The following is a 22,321-nucleotide window of genomic DNA, read 5'->3' as shown; positions in this document are numbered from 1 at the left end:
CTCCAGACATGTCAAGCTCCTTGATTGTTTTGGCAACAAATCAATAACGTCTACTCCTCAATCGTCACGAAATCTCGCAGATTTTGGAATAATTTCCTACTGTCTCGTTCCATGCCCTTCACCTTTCCCCAATGATCTGGTATACATGTGCTGTCAGATATCTGTAATTCACAAAGGTCATGGTTCATTTCAGGACATTAAAATAATCATATTTCCCTCACTGGTTTTTTCGTGGTTCTCGATCTTCAACTCCACAGCGTTTTATGGTTTAAGATGTACCTTGGATGACAGACAGGCCCTTGGTCTTGTATCTGCAATGTACAATAGGCATTCCTCCTCATTATATCACATGCCTGTCCAAGAGTTGGGGAAAATATATTCTTAAACACTGTACTGGAGTGGGGTAATATTAATTATTCAAAGAACCAGGTCATCCACTATAATTTTCATAAGATTTATCATAATCATGAACGTAGATTTAATCTGAGTGACACTGATTTATATAACTTTTGTTCATGTTCTGAAGTAGGTAACTTAATGCACATATTTTGGGACTGCACAAATGTAAAACGTCACATGCGCCGAATACAACAGGTGTAGGTAGACCTTACATTGAATTGAGGATGTCGATGACAAGTCTGCTTTTTAACAGAGGGCCATGTCCCTGCCCTAAACATCAACAATGACCCATCAAAAGTCATACGAATGTGCCAGAGAATGATATATCAAGCACAAAGCTACCAGTAAACAAAAACTATTGTCTTTTTATCAAATGATACTGACGCAACAAGTTGTTTTAGAGTGTAAAAGAATGAGGTTGAACAAATGAATAGACTGTTGCACTTATGACGCTTCGAACACACCGACAGGGCTTTTGCGCAAAATGGTGTAAGCAGCAGCATCTGGAAAAATATGCAACAAAAGTTCAACATTCACGTTCTGCTACCATGTCTGTCAAGCCGTCTACGCATACGGTTTGACGTATACGTTCGAATTATCGAACGTATGCACCACACAGAACGCACTGCAACTGTCTCTGCAACGCAAGGCAAACGCAGCGTTTCATTGGAAATGAATGTAATTCTGGTGTACCAAAATGCATAAAACTCTCGATGTGATCGAAGCGTGAATGGCCGACTCTGATCAAACCATGTACATCTCAGTAGCCAAATAGTACATGAATTGTGGGAGCTACACCTTTATACCACTAGATGGCAGCAAATATGTACTTTTCATTGACAGTATCAGCAATTCTGATGCTGGAAAGAAATTACTTATATTGAAATACATGGCCATGTCAAATAATAAGCTCCCAATCACACTGGATTATTCAAAACCAATTTCCATACTACCCACACACAAACAAATCATTTTTACAGGACCAGACACCACCACTACACCTCATACTAGTACTTTGGGAGTATGGATAGACTGTCCTTTTCTCAGCATATATCAAAGCTGCAGGCTAAAGTTAATTCTAGACTTGGTTTCCTCTATCGCAATCGCTCCTCTTTCACCCCAGCTGCCAAACTAACCCTGATTCAGATGACCATCCTACCCATGCTAGAGTATGGAGACGTAAATTATAGATCGACAGGTAAGGGTGCTCTCGAGCGGCAAGATGTTCCTTGCCATTTGGCCATCAGATTTGCCACCAATGCTCCTTATAGGACACATTACTGCACTCTATACTCCTCTGTAAACTGGTCATCTCTGTATACCAGTCGCAAGACCCACTGGTTGATGCTTATTTATAAAACCCTCTTAGGCCTCACTCCCCCTCTGAGATACCTACTGCAGCCTTCATCCTCCACATACAACACCCGTTCTGCCAGTCACATTCTGTTAAAGGTCCCCAAAGCACCCACATCTCTGGGTCGCTCCTCTTTTCAGTTCGCTGCAGCTAGCGACTGGAACGAGCTGCAACAAACACTCAAACTGGACAGTTTTATCTCCATCTCTTCATTCAAAGACTCAATCATGGACACTTACTGACAGTTGTGGCTGCTTTGTGTGATGTGTTGTTGTCTCTACCTTGTCATTTGTGCTGTTGTCTGTGCCCACAATGTTTGTACCATGTTTTGTGCTGCTACCATGTCTTTACCATTTGGCCATCAGTTACCACTTGTCTGTGCCCAATGTGTTGCTACCATGCTGTTGTCATGGTGCTACCATGCTGCCTGGCTTTGTTGTTGTCTTAGGTCTCTATGTATGTAGCGTTGCTGTCTCTCTTGTGGTGATGTGTGTTTTGTAATATATTTTTTTATTTTTAATCACAGCCCCTGTCCCCACAGGTATTTTGCCTTTTGTTAGGCCATCATTGTAAATAAGAATTTGTTCTTAACTGACTTGCCTAGTTAAATAAAGATATATAAATCACTAACTCCAGCACCAGATACCACCACTACTAGGCCTAAGTGTGAGCCAGTCTAAGATTATTATTTTGTTTTAAGCCAGCAAAATGTGTATCACAAAGCATTGATATCCATAGATCATAATCAATGCAGCACACAATTATTATGCAATTTATTGTATTGTTGTTTGAGTCATGTTTTATAATGTGGTTTAACACACAGGCTAATTGAGGAGCTGCTTTTATCTGAGTCTGCTTGATTCTTTCAACACCTTGTACCGTCACCCTGCGATCCAGTCAGCGTATTGGCAGTGGGCTCACTTGATTGCAGATCTGAGATACGTGTGCGTGCCGCAACAAGAGGTCATTTGGAACGCGGATGGTGGCGAAACACGAACAGCGCACGCTTGTTGGAATCCGCGCCCATAGCCTATATTCGCTCTTTCCTATCGGTGACAGAGGCTGAAAAAATGACGATTAAGAAAAGTAAAACCGTCGTTTTTGAAAGACGTGCAGGGGATTTAACTGCGTTGTATTGTATGAATGATTGGGTGATTGCAGTGGTGTTGGCTATTATTGCCATGATGTCTGTATGGACTGCACTCATCATATACAGATATATACAGACAGAGAGAGGTAAAAGAAGAAGAAAGGTTGATGACGACACTATTTTGGAAACTGAAAAGGATGAAAATGAGACGACAAACGAAGAAAAAATACTGTCCGGTGTCGAGTCAACAGGTAAATCAACATTTATTAGTGTTCATTCTTCACTGATCGGTCCTCGGATTGTAATGAAGTCGAATGTAACCCATATGCAGCATAGTTGCTGTCTACGCTTGTTATGTTTTGTGCTATATGAGAGATCCGCCATGATAATAGAATCGGAAGCCTACTACAGTCATGTCTACAAACACGTGTGCGCAGGTCTCCTTGAAGCTGTCAGCTGTGAGCGCGCAGGAGGTTGAAAATATAAATTGTTATATCAGTGAAGCCCTTTGCTTAAGTGAAAAACATATCAGTTGTCTGTAACAACATTCCCTAGTTTAATTGTCCGTATAATGCTTTAGATATTACAGTAGCTATTAGATATGCTTGCTGGGTTGGGTAGGTTTCTTTCTAGTTACCTGTCAGAAATTGTAATCAGTAAATTAACTTTTGGTTTACACATACTCTAACGTAATTTGATTACTTTCAATTACTTTTGCATTACTTTCCCCTTAAAGAGGCAGACAAAAATAATCATAGTGGTCTCTGTATGGGGTCAATTTCACGCCATATGTAATTGAATTCAAAATAAAAAATAAATCGTCAACATGAAAAATAAAGTTGAATGTAAACATAGTTTCGAGGACGGGTGAAATAATGGATGTTGAAATCAAAACCAAACAATTGAAAGCTAAATGTATAGAATTATAAACAAAAATAAGACATTAAAAGCAAAAACCCCAAAACTTGTAATCAAATCATTTTTAAAGCGAGAGCAAAACTCTATGACAAATGATTAAAATATTTGAAAACGAATGCAAACATCGTTTCCCGTAAACCTTCCTAGCAATGAATCCTATTGAATACATTTTGCCTACGCTATTGCCTGCATGTACTACCTTTTGGTTACGCTACTCGTGTCTTTGCTTTCACTGTCAGTCCTTTCGAGTGCGAGGTTTGGCATTATATTTCCGTGAAGGGCGGGGTTTAGAGGGACGCGTAGACGATGATTCTCCATTGGTCCGCTCGTTTTGGAGTGACAGTTCTATGATCAGCAGAGTTATAGGCTACACTACAGCAAGGACCTGCATGCTGTTCATGATCAGGAAACCTCAGTTGATCTTGTCATTTCAGATAATGTGACGGTAGCCTCACAATATCTCTCAATATTGGCCACCATTAATTGTATATTTTAGTTAATTCTAAAATAAAATCTATACCTGACAAGTATGTGTGGTTTAAGTTAATTTCCCATCCTTTGTGGGCTCTGCCTGTCAAGCAGCAGAAGGGTACATTTGCCGATGTAATGTTAACTTTGCTAGCTACTGGTAGAAACTTTGTACAGTTAGCTGGTAATGTTAACTTTGCTAGCTACTGGTAGAAACGTTGTACAGTTAGCTGGTGATGGTAACTTTGCTAGCTACTGGTAGAAACGTTGCACAGTTAGCTGGTAATGGTAACTTTGCTAGCTACTGGTAGAAACTTTGCACAGTTGGCTGGTAATGGTAACTTTGCTAGCTACTTTTTATGTAGAAACATTGATCCCACAATGAAGGTTGGCGAATTTAGGTAATGTTTTTAACTTTGAAACTCCCCATCCCTATCCTGGTAGAAACAGGCTCATTAGCATAACGCAACATTAACGATTTCTGGCAAATAAAATGAAAATAACTTTGCTAGCTACTTAAGAAACTGTTTGCAAACAGTTAAAGCTGGTAATGGTAACTTTGCTAGCTACTGGTAGAAACTTTCACAAAACAGTTGGCTGGTAAAATCATTTACCTTTGAAGAGCTTCTGGTCAAGAAGACAGTTACATACCAAATGCGCAGTTTTTCCTGGAAAATGGTAACTTTGTACTAGCTACTGGTAGAAACGTTGAAAACAGTCACCTGGTAACTTTTTGTTAACTTTGAAACATAGCAAACGTTGTTTGGAATCAAGAAACATATCTGTTCAGTTAGCTGGTGATGGTAAGCTTGCATTCTAGCTACATGGTAGAAACTTTGCACAGTTGGCTGGTACATGGTAACTTGTCTCTTATGGTCCTTCCTGATATAAACTTTGTACAGTTGGCTCAACAGTATAGTGGTAAGCCTCAAAGACCTCAATGTACTTGGTTTTGTAGAACCCATTAGGGAGCACAGGGATCTGGACCAACAACTATCAATGAAGCATGTAGACCTAGTGAATTTAGCTAACATCCCCTTTTTGTTTTTAAGAGTGTTTATGATTGCTGCTGTCAGACATGATAGGCTACATTGATTGATGGATCACATCAAATTGGCTAGCTAGTTAATAACAGATCACATCAAATTGGCTAGATAACTTTGAGGGGATAAACTAGACGGCCATATCCAAATAGTGTTTGATTTGCTTTCTATCTATAGTGGTGGTGACAGTAGTCTGACAACTTTGCCAGGACGAGGACTTGTCCATGTCAAGCTCTTTCCAAAAGCGTAATCTCCGATGAAGCAAGCTAAATGACATGTTTTTCTCCACACAGATATTTTATATGGAATTATCGGGATATATTTTATGAAAATACTTCTTTGTTTTTAGAATATTGGTTCCGAAATAATATCCTATTGGTGAGCCAACTGGTAAATGCAGAGGGTCTTTTACTCGGTTATAATGAATTCTTATCCCTTTACAAGGTCCCTGTTACACCGAAACATGTTGCCATTGTTTCAGCCACCTTTCCCTCTGGTGTTGCTCGGTTATTCAGAAACGTGTCAAGACCTGACCCTCAGAGCCGACCTTCTATTGACCCTGTTGACTCATCAGTAGGAAAGATTTGCTTCTCTTTTGGTCCACTCAACAACAGAGCGAAAGAACTGTGGCAAGACATCAGTAGGTTTATAATTGAACGCATTTATGAAGATTTTACACTATTGTGGAGAGATGTACTGCTTGGATTCTTTACATACAATAGAAATAAGCTGAAACATTTTTATGTAATTAATTTCATTATTATTTTGGCCAAATTTCATATGTACAAATGTAAATTTACAAACAGAAAACCACATTTTCGTACCCTACAAAAAGAAATTGAACTTTATTTTAAGACGGTTAAATGCTCTACTAACAAAAAAGCTGTTAGAATTGTAAGTATATGTATGTCCCTTAAGGTCTTTGTGTAATTGTAATGTGATATTGTACCCCCTAGCCCCGCCCCCAGCCCCGCCCCTAGCTCGATTGTCCATTGTTTGTAATCTATGTATGCTTGTGTTCCCTCGTGCTTTATGTATTGATTTGTTGTTAATAAAAAATAAATTAAAAAATTAAAAAGACATGTTGTTTGCTTAGCTAGCTAGCTACATCCCAAATGGATATGCTACCTTCACATATCTGAAATTACATGATCAATTGGTGTTTACTGATCACGAAACGCATGCAATTACTGTATAACTCTGATGATAGAGCTAAATGTGGAATAATCTGAAATGTGTAGGTCTCACTAGGCTCTTAAAGAGGTGACGATATTAAAACTAATTAGTTTTAACATTTATTTAACCATCTCTTAAACGGCACATAGTTGTCAATGGTTTTAGCGGAGCTGGGGGTCTCCTTGCCCCCCAGCAGCCAAATTGAAAGCTCTGCATCGTATTGTGAGGTTTTATTGATAACAACCTATTCATTCCAATTAGACTGGTTTGGAACTTTGAGGGTTTATGACATGGCCCATCCAGTCATTTAATAGCATCTCCAATGTGCTTATTTTCCAGATGAGGGTGAAGAAGAGACACTGGAGAGCTGGGATGGAGAGGAATGGAGGAGAGAGCCAATGGAATGGATTCCAACAACCAGTGAGAATGTAGAACCCTTTGAGGAGATCCCAACAATACCCAATGAGGATGTAGAACCCATTGAGGGGATCCCAACAACCAATGAGGATGTAGAATCCATTGAGGGGATCCCAACAACCAATGAGGGTGTAGAACCCATTGAGGGGATCCCAACAACCAATGAGGGTGTAGAAACCATTGAGGGGATCCCAACAACCAATGAGGATGTAGAACCCATTGAGGGGATCCCAACAACCAATGAGGATGTAGAACCCATTGAGGGGATCCCAACAACCAATGAAGGTGTAGAACCCATTAAGGGGATCCCAACAACCAATGAGGATGTAGAATCCATTGAGGGGATCCCAACAACCAATGAGGGTGTAGAATCCATTGAGGGGATCCCAACAACCAATGAGGGTGTAGAAACCATTGAGGGGATCCCAACAACCAATGAGGGTGTAGAACCCATTGAGGGGATCCCAACAACCAATGAGGGTGTAGAACCCATTGAGGGGATCCCAACAACCAATGAGGGTGTAGAACCCATTGAGGGGATCCCAACAACCAATGAGGGTGTAGAACCCATTGAGGGGATCCCAACAATAACCATTGAGGAGATAGAACCCATTACAAGGATTCGAACAACAACCAATGAGGATCTAGAACCCATTAAACAGATCCGAGCACGGACCAATGAGGATCTACAACCCATTAGACGCATCCGAACACTAACCAATGAGGATCTAGAACCAATTAGACGGAACCGAACAGCAACCAATGAGGATCTACAACCCATTAGACGCATCCGAACACTAACCAATGAGGATCTAGAACCAATTAGACGGAACCGAACAGCAACCAATGAGGATCTACAACCCATTAGACGGATCCGAACAACAACCAATGAGAGCGATGGTCCTTACACGTGGGAGTCGTATGCTGAGTGGCAGATCGTTGAGGAGTTTCACCTCGGCTCTCAACCTCAAGAGCACTGTGAAGGCACATGTCAGCACTATGACGGTTTATGTCAGGTCTGTGGAGGCTTGTGTCATTGCAGTGAATGCTTATGTCAGTTCTACGAAGGCTTGTGTCAGGACGACGCCGAGTCCCAGACTGACCGTACCGTGGGTCAAGAGGAGCAGGCTTCTACCAGTCACTATTCCCTCAGTGACATAAACTATCAATCTGGACATGAGAAGGATACAGATGTGTATAACCAGGACAAGGAGGATTTGAAGGAAGTTGAACTGAGTGATGATTGTCAATGTGAGAGCACAGAGGAGGAGTCCGAGGTAAACCATCCACATGCCTTTGCCATCAAGCCTCAGAGAGATCTGGAAGAGCTCAATGAAAATCTCCCTGACATGATATTGACTGACACTGACCTTCAAGAACCTGACCGTGTGTGTTATACAGAGATACAGGAAGTACAATACACAGATGATGACATGACCAGCCATGTTGTCTTTTACAACGAAGAGAGGCTGGAGATGACATTGACTGACACTGAACATGTGTCGGATAAAGAAAGAGAGGAAGTAGAATATCTGGATGATGACAGACACAGCCATGTTGCTTTTGGCAAAGTCCAGGAAAGTGAAAAGCTACCTGATATGAAATTGACTGACACTGACCGGATAGAACCGGAACGTGTGGATGAGGTGGAGAGAGAGGAAGTAGAATATCCAGATGAGGTAATCACTGAAGGTCCAGAACATCCCAGTGAAAACATCCCAGAGATATTGAGTGACACTGACCTCCAACAACCTGGCAATTTATGTGAAGAAGAAACACAGGAAGTAGAATGTACAAGTGATTATATGGACAGCCAGGTTGCCTTTGTCAGCGACACTCAGGAACCAGAACATCCCAATGAATATCTCCCTGACATGATATTGACTGACACTAAGCCTAAAGAACTTGACCATGTGTGTGATTCAGAGATACAGGAAGTGGAATACCCAGGTGCTGACATGACCAGCCATGTGCCGTCAGTCTCTGATAGGACCGTAGAAGACGATATGAAAGAAGCTATGGTCGAGGATCTTGACATGGAGGCTATGGTAGAGGATCTTTGGAGGAAGGACGGTCTACTTCATGACTATGTCATTGACGAGTTGAGCCAGCCAACCGATGTTAGAGACACACATGTGGCTGAGAGGAAAGGAGACATCGTTGATGATAACAGAAAGGACACGCGTGTAGAGGAGGAGAAGAAAAGACAGAGTGATGATACACGGATAGAGGAGAGTTATGAGAAAGTTGAAATTAACATAATGGAAGCCACGATGGACTACAATGAATGGATGACAGTGAGCGGCACAGAGGACAACAGTGACTCCCCATGGGTGAGGATAAGCCACTCGTCCATCGAATGCTCTTCTGCTGAGGCGGAGCATCATCCCACAGAAACACATCACAATTCAGATGATCCAACGGTGGCTGACGCAACCGCATTAGAGGAGGTCAAAGAAACAGGAACCAAACCTGTATCACCAGATGGAGACCTGTGTAGGAATAAGAAGATGGCGGCTGTGCTTCCTATCAAACCCAAGACTGTACGGGTGAGGTTCTGTGTCCACTACCGCACCCAGTCTCCCTGGCAGGAGCTGGCTGTGACAGGGAACCAGCAGGAGCTGGGGAGCTGGACGGGCTTCGTTCCACTGGAGAGAGCCCAGGACGGGTTCTGGGCCAGCTGGGTCGTCCTCCCAGCGGAGAAGCAGGTGGAATGGAAGTTGGTGCTGGTGGAAGATGGAGAGATCCTACGCTGGGAGGAGGGTGGTAATAGACACCTGGAGACAGGTTGGGGTGGTGGAGAGGTGTATCTCAACAAGTGGTGGGGCAGCCTCTGAGTAACAGGTTCCTACTGGGCACCAACTGGTTGGAACAACACCGTTCTTCACAAACAAATATATATATCAATGTGATGACGTTGAATCGATGTGGAAAAATAATTTTATTTGCAAAAAAACGTAAAGTAATTTTGACATTTTTAATATTTTCTTACCCAATTGTTAACCGAAATCCTATAACAAACACAGTTTGCATGTTTGGGGATTTGAAAACTAGACATTGAAATGACACCTGTGCCCAGTGGGGCAGCCTCTCTGTGCCCAGGGGGGAAGCCTCTGAGTGATAGGGAGGGAATGGCACTATAATTTCCATTTTCATACTACTTAGAATGCATAGCCATTTTACATTTTAACATTTTACTGGCGCTAGGGGTCATATATGTGTGTGTGTGTGTGTGTGTGTGTGTGTATATATGTATATATACAGTCGGGAGAACAAGTATTTGATACACTGCCGATTTAGCAGGTTTTCCAACTTACAAAGCATGTAGAGGCCTGTAATTTTGATCATAGGTACACTTCAACTGTGAGAGATGGAATCTAAAACAAAAATCCTGAAAATCACATTGTATGATTTTTTTAAAGTAATTAATTTACATTTTATTGCATGACATAAGTATTTGATACATCAGAAAAGCAGAACTTAATATTTGGTTCAGAAACCTTTGTTTGCAATTACAGAGATCATACCTTTCCTGTAGTTCTTGACCAGGGTTGCACACACTGCAGCAGGGATTTTGGCCCACTCCTCCATACAGACCTTCAGGTTTTGGGGCTGTCGCTGGGCAATACAGACTTTCAGCTCCCTCCAAAGATTTTCTATTGGGTTCAGGTCTGGAGACTGGCTAGGCCACTCCAGGACCTTGAGATGCTTCTTACGGAGCCACTCCTTAGTTGCCCTGGCTGTGTGTTTCGAGTCATTGTCATGCTGGAAGACCCAGCTACGACCCATCTTCAATGCTCTTACTGAGCGAGACAGATCTCGCGATACATGGCCCCATCCATCCTCCCCTCAATACGGTGCAGTCGTCCTGTCCCCTTTGCAGAAAAGCATCCCCAAAGAATGATGTTTCCACCTCCATGCTTCATGGTTGGGATGGTGTTCTTGGGGTTGTACTCATCCTTCTTCTTCCTCCAAACATGGCGAGTGGAGTTTAGACCAAAAATCTCTATTTTTGTCTCATCAGACCACATGACCTTCTCCCATTCCTCCTCTGGATCATCCAGATGGTCATTGGCAAACTTCAGACGGGCCTGGACATGCGCTGGCTCGAGCAGGGGGGCCTTGCGTGCGCTGCAGGATTTTAATCCATGACGGCGTAGTGTGTTACTAATGGTTTTCTTTGAGACTGTGGTCCCAGCTCTCTTCAGGTCATTGACCAGGTCCTGACGTGTAGTTCTGGGCTGATCCCTCACCTTCCTCATGATCATTGATGCCCCACGAGGTGAGATCTTGCATGGAGCCCCATACAATGTGATTTTCTGGATTTTTGTTTTAGATTCTGTCTCCCACAGTTGAAGTGTACCTATGATAGAAATTACAGACCTCTACATGCTTTGTAAGTAGGGAAACCTGCAAAATCGGCAGTGTATCAAATACTTGTTCTCCCACTGTAAATGTGTGTGTGTGTGGTATGTATGTATGTATGTATGAGTGTATGAGAGAGAGAAGGGACTGACTCAGGGTCCTACATAGAGACATACTGTATATAGAGAGAGGGGACTGACTAGGGATCCTGCATAGAGAGATATATATATATATATATATATATAGTGAGAGGGGTCTGACTAGGGGTCCTACATAGATATATACTTTATATATAGAGAGAGGGGACTGTAAAAGCACAAGTGTACACTTGGACAGAGCATAGGGACACGACAATGTATAATATACTGTCTACGTACCATCAACATACTGTCTATATATTGTCTATACGGTCTATATACTGGCCACGCACTGTCCACATACTGTATATACTGTCCATGTACTGTCTATATACTGTCCATGTACTGTCTATATACTGTCCATGTACTGTCTATATACTGTCCATGTACTGTCTATATACTGTCTATGCTGTCTATATACTGTCCATGTACTGTCTATATACTGTCTATATACTGTCTATGCTGTCTATATACTGTCCATGTACTGTCCATATACTGTCTAATGTACTGTCTATATACTGTCTATATACTGTCTATATACTGTCTATATACTGTCTATATACTGTCTATGCTGTCTATATACTGTCTATGTACTGTCTATGTACTGTCCATGTACTGTCTATGTACTGTCCATGTACTGTCCATGTACTGTCTATATACTGTATATGTACTGTCTATATACTGTCTATATACTGTATATGTACTGTCTATATACTGTCTATGCTGTCTATATACTGTCTATGTACTGTCCATGTACTGTCTATGTACTGTCCATGTACTGTCCATGTACTGTCCACGTACTGTCTATGTACTGTCCATGTACTGTCCATGTACTGTCTATATACTGTATATGTACTGTCTATATACTGTCTATATACTGTATATGTACTGTCTATATACTGTCTATGCTGTCTATATACTGTCTATGTACTGTCCATGTACTGTCTATGTACTGTCCATGTACTGTCTATATACTGTATATGTACTGTCTATATACTGTCTATATACTGTATATGTACTGTCTATATACTGTCTATGCTGTCTATATACTGTCTATGTACTGTCCATGTACTGTCCATGTACTGTCCATGTACTGTCCACGTACTGTCTATATACTGTCCATGTACCGTCCATATACTGTCCATGTACTGTCCACGTACTGTCTATATACTGTCTATATACTGTCCATGTACTGTCTATATACTGTCCATGTACTGTCTATATACTGTCCATGTACTGTCTATATACTGTCTATATACTGTCTATATACTGTCTATATACTGTCCATGTACTGTCTATGCTGTCTATATACTGTCCATGTACTGTCTATATACTGTCTACATACTGTCCATGTACTGTCCATGTACTGTCTATATACTGTCCATGTACTGTCCATATACTGTCCATGTACTGTCCATGTACTGTCTATATACTGTCTATATACTGTCCATGTACTGTCTATATACTGTCTATATACTGTCCATGTACTGTCCATGTACTGTATATGTACTGTATATGTACTGTCCATGTACTGTCTATATACTGTCCATGTACTCTCTATGTACTGTCTACATACTGTCTACATACTGTCTATATACTGTCCATGTACTGTCCATGTACTGTCTATATACTGTCCATGTACTGTCCATGTACTGTATATGTACTGTATATGTACTGTCCATGTACTGTCTATATACTGTCCATGTACTCTCTATGTACTGTCTACATACTGTCCATGTACTGTCCATGTACTGTCTACATACTGTCTACATACTGTCTATATACCATCTATCTACCGTCTACATACCGTTTATATACTGTATTATAGCAATATAACTATTATGCAACTACGATACTAATAATCTTGGAAATGAAAAATCCCCCGTATTCACTTTTTTGTCCAGTGAAGCACCTTAGTGTACTAGTTTGGATTATAGCAGTGTCTGTGCTGTGGCGTTACAGCCCTAGTAATCACAGGTAGAAGGATGTTCTGTCCTGTATTGACCAGTTTATGTGATGCTGAAATGTTAAATATATATATTGAGTTATTTCTCTTTCATATCTGTACAAGCAGGACATGTAGATCTGTTGAATGAACGTTGTTATGGTAAAAACACAAACAACTAACCAGTATCATCTACACGAATAAGTCCCCTTGGAACCTTGTTGATACGATGTTTATCAACAGGGTTTGTTCATCATAAATGTTGTTAGTCTTTTGTTTTCGTCGGTTTGACTTTGGTTGTTTGTTTGTTTTTTCTCGATTTGCTTACATTTTATTTGATCACAATTAATCGCGTTGTTTTGGTTCTCTCTGAGTTTGTAAAAAAAAAAACTATATTTTTGTTAAATATGACACTTAAATGTTGTTTAGATGGAGTAGAGTTGTTATCTATTACCCAATAAACATATTTTCTTGGAATGCTGTTGTCTATTGGACTCAAATGTACAGGTTATTTCTGATCAATTTGATGTTATTTTAATGGAAAATGTTTCCTTTTTAAAAAAAAAAGAAATTTAAACAAGGACATTTCTAAGTGACCCCAAACTTTTGAACGGTAGTGTAAAGCTACTGCTGTGCTGTTAGTTCCAGGTTAGACCTATAGCTACTGCTGTGCTGTTAGTTCCAGGTTAGACCTATAGCTACTGCTGTGCTGTTAGTTCCAGGTTAGACCTATAGCTACTGCTGTGCTGTTAGTTCCAGGTTAGACCTATAGCTACTGCTGTGCTGTTAGTTCCAGGTTAGACCTATAGCTACTGCTGTGCTGTTAGTTCCAGGTTAGACCTATAGCTACTGCTGTGCTGTTAGTTCCAGGTTAGACCTATAGCTACTGCTGTCCTGTTAGTTCCAGGTTAGACCTATAGCTACTGCTGTGCTGTTAGACCTATAGCTACTGCTGTCCTGTTAGTTCCAGGTTAGACCTATAGCTACTGCTGTGCTGTTAGTTCCAGGTTAGACCTATAGCTACTGCTGTGCTGTTAGTTCCAGGTTAGACCTATAGCTACTGCTGTGCTGTTAGTTCCAGGTTAGACCTATAGCTACTGCTGTGCTGTTAGTTCCAGGTTAGACCTATAGCTACTGCTGTGCTGTTAGTTCCAGGTTAGACCTATAGCTACTGCTGTGCTGTTAGTTCCAGGTTAGACCTATAGCTACTGCTGTGCTGTTAGTTCCAGGTTAGACCTATAGCTACTGCTGTCCTGTTAGTTCCAGGTTAGACCTATAGCTACTGCTGTGCTGTTAGTTCCAGGTTAGACCTATAGCTACTGCTGTGCTGTTAGTTCCAGGTTAGACCTATAGCTACTGCTGTGCTGTTAGTTCCAGGTTAGACCTATAGCTACTGCTGTGCTGTTAGTTCCAGGTTAGACCTATAGCTACTGCTGTCCTGTTAGTTCCAGGTTAGACCTATAGCTACTGCTGTGCTGTTAGTTCCAGGTTAGACCTATAGCTACTGCTGTCCTGTTAGTTCCAGGTTAGACCTATAGCTACTGCTGTGCTGTTAGTTCCAGGTTAGACCTATAGCTACTGCTGTGCTGTTAGTTCCAGGTTAGACCTATAGCTACTGCTGTGCTGTTAGTTCCAGGTTAGACCTATAGCTACTGCTGTGCTGTTAGTTCCAGGTTAGACCTATAGCTACTGCTGTGCTGTTAGTTCCAGGTTAGACCTATAGCTACTGCTGTCCTGTTAGTTCCAGGTTAGACCTATAGCTACTGCTGTCCTGTTAGTTCCAGGTTAGACCTATAGCTACTGCTGTCCTGTTAGTTGTTAGACCTATAGCTACTTAGTTCCAGGTTAGACCTATAGCTACTGCTGTCCTGTTAGTTAGGTTCCAGGTTAGACCTATAGCTACTGCTGTCCTGTTAGTTCCAGGTTGACCTATAGCTACTGCTGTGCTGTTAGTTCCAGGTTAGACCTATAGCTACTGCTGCTGTTAGTTCCAGGTTAGACCTATAGCTACTCCTGTTAGTTCCAGGTTAGACCTATAGCTACTGCTGTGCTGTTAGTTCCAGGTTAGACCTATAGCTACTGCTGTGCTGTTAGTTCCAGGTTAGACCTATAGCTACTGCTGTGCTGTTAGTTCCAGGTTAGACCTATAGCTACTGCTGTCCTGTTAGTTCCAGGTTAGACCTATAGCTACTGCTGTGCTGTTAGTTCCAGGTTAGACCTATAGCTACTGCTGTGCTGTTAGTTCCAGGTTAGACCTATAGCTACTGCTGTCCTGTTAGTTCCAGGTTAGACCTATAGCTACTGCTGTGCTGTTAGTTCCAGGTTAGACCTATAGCTACTGCTGTGCTGTTAGTTCCAGGTTAGACCTATAGCTACTGCTGTGCTGTTAGTTCCAGGTTAGACCTATAGCTACTGCTGTGCTGTTAGTTCCAGGTTAGACCTATAGCTACTGCTGTCCTGTTAGTTCCAGGTTAGACCTATAGCTACTGCTGTGCTGTTAGTTCCAGGTTAGACCTATAGCTACTGCTGTGCTGTTAGTTCCAGGTTAGACCTATAGCTACTGCTGTCCTGTTAGTTCCAGGTTAGACCTATAGCTACTGCTGTGCTGTTAGTTCCAGGTTAGACCTATAGCTACTGCTGTGCTGTTAGTTCCAGGTTAGACCTATAGCTACTGCTGTGCTGTTAGTTCCAGGTTAGACCTATAGCTACTGCTGTGCTGTTAGTTCCAGGTTAGACCTATAGCTACTGCTGTGCTGTTAGTTCCAGGTTAGACCTATAGCTACTGCTGTCCTGTTAGTTCCAGGTTAGACCTATAGCTGTTCCAGGTTAGACCTATAGCTACTGCTGTGCTGTTAGTTCCAGGTTAGACCTATAGCTACTGCTGTGCTGTTAGTTCCAGGTTAGACCTATAGCTACTGCTGTGCTGTTAGTTCCAGGTTAGACCTATAGCTACTGCTGTGCTGTTAGTTCCAGGTTAGACCTATAGCTACTGCTGTGCTGTTAGTTCCAGGTTAGACCTATAGCTACTGCTGTGCTGTTAGTTCCAGGTTAGACCTATAGCTACTGCTGTGCTGTTAGTTCCAGGTTAGACCTATAGCTACTGCTGTCCTGTTAGTTCCAGGTTAGACCTATAGCTACTGCTGTGCTGTTAGTTCCAGTTTAGACCTATAGCTACTGCTGTCCTGTTAGTTCCAGGTTAGACCTATAGCTACTGCTGTCCTGTTAGTTCCAGGTTAGACCTAAAGCTACTGCTATCCTGTTAGTTCCAGGTTAGACCTAAAGCTACTGCTATCCTGTTAGTTCCAGGTTAGACCTATAGCTACTGCTGTGCTGTTAGTTCCAGGTTAGACCTATAGCTACTGCTGTCCTGTTAGTTCCAGGTTAGACCTATAGCTACTGCTGTGCTGTTAGTTCCAGGTTTAAATATACCTATGGCTGAATTGTTCAGTTTTCTCATTTTAAGCCTAGTTTCTGGGAGGGCACTTGATGCTGTGTATAACAAACTGAGAGATGTCATGAAGGATGTATTATTTATTGGGCTTTAGAAGCTCTATTAATATATTCCTCTCAGAACGAACAGAATAAAATTGTTACTTTACTCCCTCCAGTCTCAGATAGAAAGTAGCTTGATTTAACTCTGAACAATGTGTTTGTCCTCTTGTCTGAAACAGATGGTTCATGCAAATGTGTGTTACGGTTATGCAAATGTGTGTTACGGTTATGCAAATGTGTGTTACGGTTATGCAAATGTGTGTTGCGGTTATGCAAATGTGTGTTACGGTTATGCAAATGTGTGTTACGGTTATGCAAATGTGTGTTACGGTTATGCAAATGTGTGTTGCGGTTATGCAAATGTGTGCTACGGTTATGCAAATGTGTGTTACGGTTATGCAAATGTGTGTTACGGTTATGCAAATGTGTGTTACGGTTATGCAAATGTGTGTTAGGGTTATGCAAATGTGCGTTAGGGTTATGCAAATGTGTGTTACGGTTATGCAAATGTGTGTTACGGTTATGCAAATGTGTGTTGGGGTTATGCAAATGTGTGTTAGGGTTATGCAAATGTGCGTTAGGGTTATGCTAAAGAAGGTGGTGAAGATGAGTCTGTTCAGATGTAACATAAACATTACGTCTGTTGTGGCATTTTCTTTTTAAGCTTCTTCGTCAGCCTATTATTAACTCAATCATTTTATTGTCCACACTGAACGTAGAGAGAGAGAGAGAGAGAGAGATTTGTTTATCCATTTCACTTGCCTTGGCAATGTAAACATATGTTTCCCATGCCAATAAAGCCCTTTGAAATTAAATTAATTGAATTGATAGAGAAGAGAGGGAAAGAGAGAGACAGAGAGAGAGACAAGGAGAGAGAAGATAGAGAGAGAGGGGGAGGGGAGAGACAGATAGAGAGACAAGGAGAGAGAAGATAGAGAGAGAGCGAGTCTTCTACGCCAGGTCTGTAAATCATGTATATCAACTGCAGTGAATGGGCGTGTTGGAAGGTTGGCTCATTATCAGCTAAAGCAGAGGGACTGAGATGATATGGGTAGAATATCATGTTTGGCCAGTGTCGTCATCCTACTGCTATATTTTTTTGATGTGTCAAATTGTAGGGTACGTAATCTGCAGGCTAAAATGACAAAATTACATTTTGAGAGGGGTTTGTACATCAGAGCCTTAAGGCCGTTAGTAACAATGGATCTGTTCCTCAGGGCCTCGTGGAACAGGCCTGGGCCTCGTGGAACAGGCCTGGGCCTCGTGGAACAGGCCTGGGCCTCGTGGAACAGGCCTGGGCCTCGTGGAACAGGCCTGGGCCTCGTGGAACAGGCCTGGGCCTCGTGGAACAGGCCTGGGCCTCGTGGAACAGGCCTGGGCCTCGTGGAACAGGCCTGGGCCTCGTGGAACAGGCCTGGGCCTCGTGGAACAGGCCTGGGACTCGTGGAACAGGCCTGGGCCTCGTGGAACAGGCCTGGGACTCGTGGAACAGGCCTGGGACTCGTGGAACAGACATGAATAGTAATGGTGTCCACATTTCTTTTGTAAACCCCCACCATGACTGGGACAGAGAGAGGGTTCAGGGGTCACCGTTACACCAGGAGATACTGTAAGTCTGTCCATAGAGGTCAAGCAGAGGCACAGATAAGGTGATGAAAAGGGGACCTGGTGCCTATTGGGGTAGTTTGAAGACCCAGATGTGGCCGTCTTATCGGAAGAAGGTGATGCCCTACTTTTTCAGGACCCTCTCTTTCAAAGATAATTTGTAAAAATCCAAATTAAGTTCACAGATCTCCATTGTAAATGATTTAAACACTGTTTCCCATGCTTGTTCAATGAACCACAAACAATTAATGAACATGCACCTGTGGAACGGTAGTTAAGACACAAACAGCTTACAGATGGTAGGCAATTAAGGTCACAGTTATGAAAACTTAGGACACTGAAGAGGCCTTTCTACTGACTGGGAAAACACCAAAAGAAAGATGCCCGGGTCCCTGCTCATCTGTGTGAACGTGCCTTAGGCATGCTGCAAGGAGGCATGAGGACTGCAGATGTGGCCAGGGCAATCAGGATCGGTACATCCGAACATCACACATCCTCCTCCCTCATGTGGTACCCTTCCTGCAGGCTCATCCTGACATGACCCTCCAGCATGACAATGCCACCAGCCATACTGCTGGTTCTGTGCGTGATTTCCTGCATAACAGGAATGTCAGTGTTCTGTCATGGCCAGCAAAGAGCCCGGATCTCAATCCCCACGTCTGGGACCTGTTGGATCGGAGGGTCTGCCATTCCCCCAGAAATGTCCCTGTTGGATCGGAGGGTGATTCCCACTGGGGCCACCCTAGTGGCCCCAGCCATTCGCTTTGGACCCTGCTAAATGGGATATATTTTTTATATATTTAAATGTCAAGGAAGTTGCCGGTGCCTTGGTGGAAGGGTGGGGTAACATCTCACAGCAAGAACTGGCAAATCTGGTGCAGTCCACGAGGAGGAGATGCACTGCAATGTTAAGTTTGCTGAAAATTAACACAGTTGCCAGTGAGAGGACGTTAATTTATTGCTGAGTTTCTGTATGTGTTCGCTGTATAAGCGAAGAGTAACCATCTATCGTAGAGTAACCATGAATCCATGAACATTTGCAGCCCTTAGCAACGGAGGGCCACAGTGGGAACGAGTCTCTTGACTTTGTTGGATATGCATCCTCTGCATTTTATTATATGTAAATGTGGCCTGGAGTAACATTTTGAGGTATTTTGAATTAAAAGACACCGTGAAGTAACGTCAAAGTACTTCATGCAGGACAAATCCTCATCTTTGGTGTTAATGTGAAAATGAGAAGTGTTTATGTCAGGGTAATCCTTTATTTAGACACAGGACTTCACGGAGAGGTACGTCTCGTTGCTCTAGGATCCGTGCTCACTCACTGCTAACGCTGGGGTCTTTTAACACTGGGGTCTCATAACGCTGGGGTCTTTAACGCTGGGGTCTTTTAACGCTGGGGTCTTAACGCTGGGGTCTTTTAACGCTGGGGTCTTAACGCTGGGGTCTTTTAACGCTGGGGTCTTAACGCTGGGGTCTTAACACTGGGGTCTTTTAACGCTGGGGTCTTAACGCTGGGGTCTTAACACTGGGGTCTTAACGCTGGGGTCTTAACACTGGGGTCTTTTAACGCTGGGGTCTTAACGCTGGGGTCTTTTAACGCTGGGGTCTTAACGCTGGGGTCTTTTAACGCTGGGGTCTTAACACTGGGGTCTTAACACTGGGGTCTTTTAACGCTGGGGTCTTAACGCTGGGGTCTTTTAACGCTGGGGTCTTAATGCTGGGGTCTTAAAACTGGGGTCTTAACACTGGGGTCTTTTAACGCTGGGGTCTTAACGCTGGGGTCTTAACACTGGGGTCTTATAACGCTGGGGTCTTAACGCTGGGGTCTTATAACGCTGGAGTCTTATAACGCTGGGGTCTTTTAACGCTGGGGTCTTTTAACGCTGGGGTCTTAACGCTGGGGTCTCATAACACTGGGGTCTCTTAACGCTGGGGTCTTAACGCTGGGGTCTCTTAACGCTGGGGTCTTAACGCTGGGGTCTTATAATGCTGGGGTCTCATAACGCTGGGGTCTTATAACGCTGGGGTCTCTTAACGCTGGGGTCTTAACGCTGGGGTCTTATAACGCTGGGGTCTTATAACGCTGGGGTCTTATAACGCTGGGGTCTTAACGCTGGGGTCTTATACGCTGGAGTCTCATAACGCTGGGGTCTTATAACGCTGGGGTCTTTTAACGCTGGGGTCTTAATGCTGGGGTCTTAACGCTGGGGTCTCATAACACTGGGGTCTCTTAACACTGGGGTCTCATAACGCTGGGGTCTTATAACGCTGGGGTCTTAACGCTGGAGTCTTATAACGCTGGGGTCTCATAACGCTGGGGTCTGTTAACACTGGGGTCTTATAACGCTGGGGTCTGTTAACACTGGGGTCTTATAACGCTGGGGTCTTATAACACTGGGGTCTTATAACACTGGGGTCTCATAACGCTGGGGTCTCATAACGCTGGGGTCTCATAACGCTGACCCCTCTCACCATGCTGACCCCTCTCAACGCTGGAGTCTCATAACGCTGGGGTCTGTTAACACTGGGGTCTGTTAACACTGGGGTCTTATAACGCTGGGTTCTCATAACGCTGGGGTCTTAACGTTGGGGTCTGTTAATGCCCGGGGTCTCATAACACTGGGGTCTCATAACGCTGGGGTCTGTTAACACTGGGGTCTCATAACGCTGTCATAACGTTGGAGTCTTATAATGCTTGGGTGTCTCACCATGCTGACCCCTCTCATTATGCTGACCCCTCTCACCATGCTGACCCCTCTCACCATGTGACCCCTCTCATCGTGTGACCCCTCTCATCATGTGACCCCTCTCACCATGCTGACCCCTCTCATTATGCTGACCCCTCTCACCATGCTGACCCCTCTCACCATGCTGACCCCTCTCACCATGTGACCCCTCTCACCATGCTGACCCCTCTCACCATGCTGACCCCTGTCATGCTGACCCCTCTCACCATGCTGACCCCTCTCATTATGCTGACCCCTCTCACCACGCTGACCCCCCTCACCATGCTGACCCCTCTCACCCAGTTTTTACAATTGTTTACACACAAGTCATTGGAACTTGAAACACAATCACCAAAACCTGAAACTCCCAGTTCTCTATATCACACTTTTGCAACCCACTTTACATTAGGCACAACATTCACATTTAAGTGGAAAGCAACACCAATCACAATGCAAGCTCTATACACCAATTGGCAACACCCACTCTCACAGGTGTAAACACAAGCTGCTGAATTGTTCACTTAGAAATCAGAGCTTTAAGCACTATAAATCATATATATATATAAGCCACTTGAATGAAGGCCACAGATGAGCTCTTCTGTTCACCGGAAGTCAATGGTGAAGCAAGAGCTGGAGGTGAAGGAGTGAGAGGGAGGAGGAGGAGGAGGAGGAGGAGGAGGAGGTGAAGGAGTGAGAGGAGAGGAGGAGGAGGTGAAGGAGTGAGAGGAGGGAGGATGGGAGGAGTGAGGAGAGGAGGGAGGAGGAGGAGGAGGAGGAGGAGGTGAAGGAGTGGAGAGGAGGAGGAGGAGGAGGGAGGTGAAGGAGTGAGGAGAGGAAGGAGGAGGAAGGTGAAGGAGTGAGGAGGAGGAGGAGGAGGAGGAGGTGAAGGAGTGAGAGGAAGGGAGGGAGGAGGAGGTGAAGGAGTGAAGGAAGGAGGAGGAGGAGGAGGAGGAGTGAGGAGTGACAAGAGGAGGAGGAGGAGGAGGAGGAGGTGAAGGAGTGAGGAGGAGGAGGAGGAGGTGAAGGAGTGAAGTAGGAGGAGGAGGAGGAGGAGGTGAAGGAGTGAGAGTAGGAGGAGGAGGACGAGGGGAGGAGGAGGAGGTGAAGGAGTGAGAGGAAGGGAGGAGGAGGAGGAGGTGGAGTGAGAGTAGGAGGAGGAGGAGGGAGGAGGAGGAGGTGAAGG

General features: G+C 43.5%; 1 protein-coding gene across 1 annotated transcript; it reads left to right on the top strand.

Moving 5' to 3' along the window:
• The first annotated feature begins 2,530 nt into the window (after positions 1-2,530).
• On the top strand, positions 2,531-10,214 carry LOC135518414 (uncharacterized). The gene is made up of 2 exons (XM_064943586.1): positions 2,531-3,094; positions 6,788-10,214. Exons 1-2 carry the CDS (start codon positions 2,824-2,826, stop codon positions 9,700-9,702), a joined length of 3,186 nt encoding a protein of 1,061 aa, XP_064799658.1. The 5' UTR covers positions 2,531-2,823; the 3' UTR covers positions 9,703-10,214.
• The last annotated feature ends 12,107 nt before the right edge of the window (positions 10,215-22,321 follow it).

This window comes from Oncorhynchus masou, chromosome 28 (genome assembly GCF_036934945.1).
Source record: "Oncorhynchus masou masou isolate Uvic2021 chromosome 28, UVic_Omas_1.1, whole genome shotgun sequence".
NCBI classification, from domain to species: Eukaryota; Metazoa; Chordata; class Actinopteri; order Salmoniformes; family Salmonidae; genus Oncorhynchus; species Oncorhynchus masou.
Note: the sequence above shows the minus strand (reverse complement) of the source record. Positions and strands in the feature narration are given on the sequence as shown.

Coding starts and splice junctions, on each gene's coding strand:
- LOC135518414 (XM_064943586.1), top strand. CDS start 2,824: ATGACGATTAAGAAAAGTAAAACCGTCGTTTTTGAAAGACGTGCAGGG. Junction 3,095..6,787: donor GTCCGGTGTCGAGTCAACAG/GTAAATCAACAT, acceptor CTTATTTTCCAG/ATGAGGGTGAAGAAGAGACA.